The 7,448-nt window shown below is 37.9% G+C and overlaps 1 protein-coding gene across 2 annotated transcripts; it reads left to right on the top strand.

Annotated features, from left to right (window-relative positions):
• The first annotated feature begins 480 nt into the window (after positions 1 to 480).
• On the top strand, positions 481 to 7,086 carry LOC306990896 (single-strand selective monofunctional uracil DNA glycosylase-like). 2 transcript variants are annotated; one of them, XM_079598214.1, is made up of 4 exons: positions 481 to 808; positions 1,667 to 1,787; positions 2,536 to 2,830; positions 5,727 to 7,086. In XM_079598214.1, the coding sequence occupies exons 2-4, from the start codon at positions 1,762 to 1,764 to the stop codon at positions 6,252 to 6,254; spliced, it is 849 nt and encodes a 282-aa protein (XP_079454340.1). In that variant the 5' UTR covers positions 481 to 808; positions 1,667 to 1,761; the 3' UTR covers positions 6,255 to 7,086. The 2 variants fall into 2 exon arrangements, with proteins under 2 accessions (XP_079454340.1, XP_079454341.1); XM_079598215.1 differs by lacking the exon at positions 481 to 808 and having other exon boundaries at positions 1,657 to 1,787.
• Positions 7,087 to 7,448: the final 362 nt, after the last annotated feature.

Here is a 7,448-nt window from a genome sequence, read left to right as displayed (position 1 = left end):
CCCATCACATAATCACCAACACCTGTCCCTCGTTTAGCCCCTTGTTAACCTGTCTATTTAAACCTCTGTGCTTCAGTTGTTGTATCTATGATAGGAAGTTCGGATCGTTTTATTGACTTTCTTGTTCGATCTCGAATCTTTTTTCGAGTCATTTCGTTAATTTAAGGGACTTTAAATATTATGCTTTTAACAGGCAAATTCCCCGAACACATCCACCTACGCAATCTTGATCATATTCTGAATTAAGAGATCATCATAATGCAGTCAAAAATAATTTACAGGGAACATAAATAATTACTTTACCTTCCGAGTCTTTCGTTCATTTGGCACGTGACGTGACCGATGCAATGAGCAGATCGTTCATCAACGACTCATCACTAGTGTGTCGTCGTTTTGTTTGTTAGTTTCCTTTCTAATTGTCCATCGTGTATATCCTGTTAAAACTTTCTTAAAGACATTCAAAAAAGATATTAAAGCTACAATATGTAATTTTTTTTCGCTGCTAGGGGTCGCTAACCTCTTACAATAACAAAGGTGTAGGTTGATGACGCAGTGATAAGTGGAATGATGGGACTTGTTGACATGCTGATGGATATAATAATGTTTATGGATGAGTGAATACATTGATGTGTTTATCATGACTGTGGTGTTAAGCAGGGCGCGAGTGCTAATGAGAGACAGATATCAGCGCCACACGCGAGTCCCGCGGATATTAGGAATGAGGACATTTCATTCTACCGAACTAAGTTACTCGCAAGTACTGAATTACTCACACAGGTCAGTTTATTAGACGGATTAAACTTGTGAGGTAACGCAGCGCTGTCTCACTTGCTCTACACTATCACACTAAACAGCATTTGAGTGTGTTAAAGTTATAATGTTATTCTGTGTGTTAGTTTGTCTGTATGAGACTAGCAGTAAACTAGATCAACATTAGAATAACATACTGATCATATTAACATTTCATCATGTTGAGCTATATAACATTGATTAGTTTTATGTACATTTGCTCACCTGTCTAATAAAGTACATGCAAGAGCGGCGTCTCTGTCGAGTCGAAGTTAGTCGCGGACGCTAGCTCTCGGCATCTCGAAAACGCCACACTGATAGCGTTTTAGTTCTCCTTTTGTCCCAAAGTCTGCTTGCCATGATCCATAATGTTAGAACGAAACAACAACAACTATGATGCATTTATTTTGGCTTTATCATTACTCTAAAATTATTGTGGAAAGATTCCATAAATTTGTTATTGAGAACATTGTTTTTATTTACTTTGGAAACATTTTTTGTTTGGAATTGTTAATTGAAAAAGGAGCATTTACACAAAAGCTAAATATATATACTTAATCTTATTTTTTTGTTAACAAAATGTTATACACATATATTCGGTCAGAAACCACTTTTTATGTTTTGCTTACTGAAGTACCACATTACTTCACTCGTTTAACTAGAAGACTTTAAAAACAATTGAAACATGTAGGCTAAGTCTTTTGACTTTTATTCTGATTAGTTATACATACTTTCTTTGTTTTTGTTTTTCTATTTATTTTTTATTGTTTACTTATTATACATTGTGACTATTTCCTTCTTTGTTTATATTAATTAAATAAATAAATAAATAAATAAGGAGTCGTCCTTCTGCATTGCTGTTCCTCACTCCGTTCAGTTGGTGGCGGTAAAGCACCTAAACGCTGGTTTGCCAACCGACATCAAACAAGAGGATCCCCGGATGCCTTTGTTGCCGGAAACCCCTTTGGGAGAATGCAATCACAGCCAGATATTGAGAGGTAAAACTCAAAATACCTGATAAAATAAGATCTAATACGCGCTATTATAAGATGTGTGTTTGTAAGACTTTACCCCAATGAATAAAGGGGTTTTACCTTCACGAAATCTCCGTATTTGAATGGAAGAAAGACAGTATGAGCCTCGTATCGCCAAAAAATTAATGTTTTTTATTTTTTATTATAGCAAAATAAACCCATAAAGCAGCGTAGCGAAATTATCTTCAGTCAAACATTAGTAATAATGTAGCAGTAAGACTTACAGTAAAAAAACAGTTGAAGTTTGTGTGAGGCATTAAAGCAGTGGGACCTGTACTATTGTTACCTCTGCTGTAGACTTATTATGTGTCTGTACATTGAAGAACAGAAACAGTTAAGTCATTGCCTTCCCCATAATATAATTAATTTAACTAGCATACAAATATAGTTATGTGGTGCGGGGTAATACAAATCAGATTCAATACAGCAGAACATCAGTGCATTCCTATTGGTTTATAGGACCAATTGGTTTATTGGTTGTATTATATTTAACCACAGCTGCACTGCAAAATGAACTATTCACAGTTACTGTGTCAAGAATTGTGGTTACAAGCTATATTAATTCTCAAGTAATTTCCCACCTGATTAAAGTTCTTGAAACAAGCATTCATTGGAATGATTTTTATTAAAACAATCATCAATAGCCATTATGCCATCAATCTGTTTAAACTGAGTCAGTTATGATTTTTCTTTTCTTTCTTTCCATTTGTAGGTGTGAAAATGGAGGAGCATCTCAGGGAGACTGTTTACTGGGAACAGATCCCACCGGTCTTCCTGACCAGCTGTTTAACAGCTCTACAGTTGCTTCAAGGTTCCTGCAGGCTGAACTGGAGCTGAATCTAAGGCTACGGACACTGTCGTTTGGAAAGCCGGTGCGATACACGTACAACCCGCTGGAGTACGCCTGGGACACACACCGATGCTACGTGGAGACGTTCTGCCAGGCAGGGCAGAGCGTGCTCTTTCTGGGCATGAACCCAGGGCCGTTTGGCATGGCACAAACCGGGGTCAGAAGACTTTCATTCTTTATTCTCAATATCTATCTTTGCTCAGTAAAGAAATGAGGACATGGGTAGCACGGCCTTACACACATAAGGGATCACCCAAAAATGACAATTCTGCAGTTATTTGCTCATTGATAACTTGCTCTGATATCTTAAAATATATCAGTGTCATTGTTTTGTCTCAAGATTCACACCAGTAATGTTTTTTTTTTCTAAGACATGATTATAAAGGCTATTTAAATGTCCCAATTGAATTATTGAACTAAAACCTAATCCTGGCTTAATCGAAACCCTGTCTGTGAAACCGGGCCAAAGTGTTGAGTTGTACAACATTTGCAACTGCTTTTTATCACTTAATTAGAAGCTCCACAATTACTAAATTGTGTCGTTTATCACATGGGGACTACTGGACAGATATTTAGATGTTTATTTTAAAATGCAAAGTATTGAAAATCCAAATAAAGCTCTGTAAACACTTAAGTGTGTCCCATCGGGTAATCAAAAGTTCTACTTGCACGTGTGGTCTTTACGCAAACTTGAACACTTGCGCCAAATACAGGAAATACATCATGAAAGTGGACAAGTGGGCAAGTGTGGGTATTTGGACAGGCCCAAAAGTGCTGCACTCCTATTACTTATGAATGGGAGTAAGTGCAATACGCAATATGACGAATAAGTCCCGCCTTCTAAATAAAACAGCCGATGAGTTGATTCTTAGCAAAAAACACTTTATTCTTTCAAAATTATATATGTGCTCATTCATGTGTAAATACTTCCACCAACTAATCAAGTGTTCTCGTAAGCGTAGTATCTGCCATTTATAATACATACGAGCGAGTCGCTCAAATGGCGGCAGATATGTTGCGCCTCCATCTTGAAAATACATTAGCCAAAGAGGGACGTACCTGGAAATTCAAGCTTCGCCTTTCACGTTCTTATACTCAGTGGCACCGTGACGAATGCGAGCGGAGATTACTCGCGACTGCCGGCAGATTTGAAATAATATTCGGTCACCGTAGGAGTTAAAACGCCCTCGGAATGGGAGAGGCTAGAAAGTAATATTCAGTTGGTAGTCATATACAATTCCACCGCCAGATGGGAGTAATTCCTACACAGTGTAGCTTTAAATATGTTATTTAAAGGATTAGTTCACTTTAAAAAAATGTTTTGCTGATAATTTACTCACCCCGATGTCATCCAAGATATCCATGTCTTTCTTTCTTCAGTCGAAAAGAAATTAAGGTTTTTGAATAAATCATTCCAGGATTTTTCTACACAGAATGGACTTCAATGGCAACCATCTATCCCCATGTTCAAAGAAGGTTCAAATGTCCGTCTCAGTGCAGCTTCTAAGTCTCTACACGATCCCAGTTGAGGAATAAGGGTATTATCCAGCGAAACGATCTGTCATTTTCTAAAAAATAATAATAATATATATTTACACTTTTTAACCACAAATGCCCGTCTTGTACATCTCTGAGAAGCGCCACGTATTACGTCATCACGTTGGAAAGGTCACGGGTCACGTCATCTATCTAAGTTATTTGTCTGTGTTCTCCGGTTCAAAAAAGGTAGGGAAGTGCGAAAATCTCCATCTCATTTTCTCCTCCAACTTTAAAATCGTCCGACATCTTTGTTTTAATTTGTTATTATTATTATTTTTTTCGTGACCTTTCCAACGTGATGACGTAATATGTGCCGCATCTCTGATGCACAAGATGTACAAGACGACGTGCATTTGTGGTTAAAAAGTGTATATAATCGACTGGGATCATGTAGAGACTTAGAAGCTGCATTGAGACGGACATTTGAACCTTCTTTGAACATTGGGATTGATGGTTGCCATTGAAGTCCATTCTGTGTATAAAAATCCTGGAATGTTTTCCTCAAAAACCATCATTTCTTTTCGACTGAAGAAAGAAAGACATTGATATCTTGGATGACATCGGGGTGAGTAAATTATCAGCAAAACATTTTTTGAAAGTGAACTAATCCTTTAAATGTGACTTCGGCAAGCGGTTTTTGAGATTTTAGGATTCTCCCATTAAAAATTGATGGGATTTGGTCTCGGATGCCCGAAGTAGCTGCCCAGAGGCGTTGCAAATATGGCTGCCGAGTGAACAGACTTTCCCTGAAAGGGACTTTGGTTAGTAGGGGCAAAGCACTGAAGGTGCATACTGCGTAGGCACCTATTGTAAACGTTGGCGTTCTTCTTTTTCTTATTATTTTTTTCTTTTATTTTTTTTTCTTTTATTTTTTTTTCTTCTTCCGCTCTGAAAGTCTATGGCAGCCCATAGAACCGCTTGTGGGAAAGTTATGAAAATTGGCGCACCTGTACCACAGCAACAACTTTGAGGCGTGATGCCAAAATGACTGTATCTCTGCAATGCTTTGGCATACTGACACCAAACTTTGCATGTGTCACCTCAGTCTGACCACACCACATTAATTTGGTCACAGCGCCACCTATTGGTTGAAAGTGATAAACCGTCAAATCAAATTACTAGTTAATGTACTTATGATTTTTCACCCATTTTGCCCAAAATCATCTTAATGTCTTTAATTTCTCGTTGTTGCAGTTGGTCTGATAATTCCAGGCATGTTGGCATGACTTATCCTGTGGTATCCCACTTACCCTTTGTGTTTGGCCCTGATAATTGCTGCTTGCTGCTATATTTATTGGTTACTACTGTAAGATTCTTACACTGTTTGCATGACATTTTATAATAATTTCTCATGGCTTTAAAAAAGCAACAATACCTGTAGCAACTTTGGTATTTTTATGGAAACTGTGGTTAGCAAATTTTTGTGAGGGACTCATTTGTTGAAAACACACTCTAGTGTAACACAAGTTCCTGGAGTAAACAAATCAATCTCCATCTCTTCATCCCTGAACAAGGTCCCGTTCGGCGAGGTGAAAGCAGTTCGTAACTGGTTGAAGATCAGTGGATTGGTCGGGCGCCCGGCAGAGGAACACCCGAAGCGACGGATCACGGGCCTCGACTGTCCTCACAGTGAGGTGAGTGGAGCCCGTTTCTGGGGCTTCTTCCAAGAGCTCTGCGGTGAACCTCACAACTTCTTCCGCCACTGTTTTGTGCACAACCTGTGTCCTCTCATCTTTATGAGTGAGTCCGGCAAGAACCTCACGCCTCCTGAGCTCCCGGCGGCAGAGCGGGATGCCCTGTTGTCCTGTTGTGATAGCGCTCTCTGTCAGGTGGTCACTGCACTGGGCGTCTCGATGGTCATCGGAGTGGGGAAACTCGCTGAGCAACGAGCTCGACGTGTGCTCTCTGAAGCAGGGATCACAGTGAGGGTGGAGGGCATCATGCATCCCTCCCCGAGAAACCCACTGGCCAACAAAGGATGGGCAAACATAGCTCGAGAGAAACTTGATCATCTGGGGGTGTTGAGTTTGCTTACCAGATGATGAGGATGATGAAGATGATGACAGCTACTACCTCATACGCATTTTAAAGTCCCCCAAGCAATGCTTTTGAACCTTACGCTTTCCATTTTAAGTTACTTAATGAAATGAGACATCGGTGGATGAGGTAATGTATAAAACAGATGTTATGCCCATTAATGGAGTACTTCAACACTTTATTTTATTTCTTTTTACGTGTAATATTTATCAGTGTGTGTGTGTATATATGTCTAGATTTTTTAATGGTGATTTCTTTTGGGGGGAAAAATCTTTTGAATGATAAAATGTAAAGGTATATGAATATGTGGTCATTTCTTTTTTTACTATTTTCAATCTAAAATGTATTTGTATATACATTTGTATGGAATTTTATGTTATTTTACTTTTATTACAACATTTGTAGACCTAGAAAGGGTTAAACCAACGATTCCATATAAATCTAATTACTGCAAATGTACATGATTAAATTTGGCTTAAAAACGACTGTACTTACTGTATATAAGTATTTAATTATAACACACTAACTAGCCCACAGCGAGTTGTAGGTCATGAATTGAGAAATCAAAATGTCCTTGATCTTTTGACATATAAGAGGTAATATACAGTACTGTAAGTTTCTGAACTGAAAAATGCCTTTTATTTCTAAATTAGGACAATATTTGATGTAAAAATCATGCTAACATTATAAGTGCACCAGGAAATAATGCAGTTTATGACCTCTTTGAGCAGGTTGCTTGTATAGAGTTCACCAACAGTATTTCATTCTGTGTGGTTAACCTTCAATGTTGAGTCAAATGTGTATGTGATGGCAATAAATTCTACCTCATGTTCATCACCATCCTATAATTTTGTGGTCTTCTGTTAACCAAAGTGTCAAATGAAAACTAATATATTCATCATATCTGATGTAAATTGAGAAGTTTCTTTCTTATTGGCATGAAAGTCTGTTACTCAGTCAGACCCTTTAATAAATATGTTGTTTTTCAGTTTAAACCAGAAAAAACCCTTCACATTTGTAATAATAATTTTAGTGCTTGAGTACCATGTAATCGCAAGGCAATTAATATAGATATTCTGAAATATAATGAAAAAAATCCAGCCTTTGAATCTATATTAATTGAAGGAAGGGAAATATTGTATCTGAATACACTCTCGTATGAACAATACTCTGGTCTTCATTGAGACTCGGGTGTGCAG

The sequence above is a fragment of the Phoxinus phoxinus genome (genome assembly GCF_949152265.1).
Source record: "Phoxinus phoxinus genome assembly, chromosome: 22".
In the NCBI taxonomy this organism is placed as follows: domain Eukaryota; kingdom Metazoa; phylum Chordata; class Actinopteri; order Cypriniformes; family Leuciscidae; genus Phoxinus; species Phoxinus phoxinus.
This window is presented reverse-complemented; position numbering and strand designations above follow the sequence as displayed.

What these genes read in the sequence shown, in the direction of transcription:
- LOC306990896 (XM_079598214.1), top strand. Translation starts at nt 1,762, where the DNA reads ATGCAATCACAGCCAGATATTGAGAG. An exon ending in TCACAGCCAGATATTGAGAG is followed by an intron (nt 1,788 to 2,535) that starts GTAAAACTCAAA and finishes TTCCATTTGTAG; the next exon opens with GTGTGAAAATGGAGGAGCAT. An exon ending in TTGGCATGGCACAAACCGGG is followed by an intron (nt 2,831 to 5,726) that starts GTCAGAAGACTT and finishes TCCCTGAACAAG; the next exon opens with GTCCCGTTCGGCGAGGTGAA.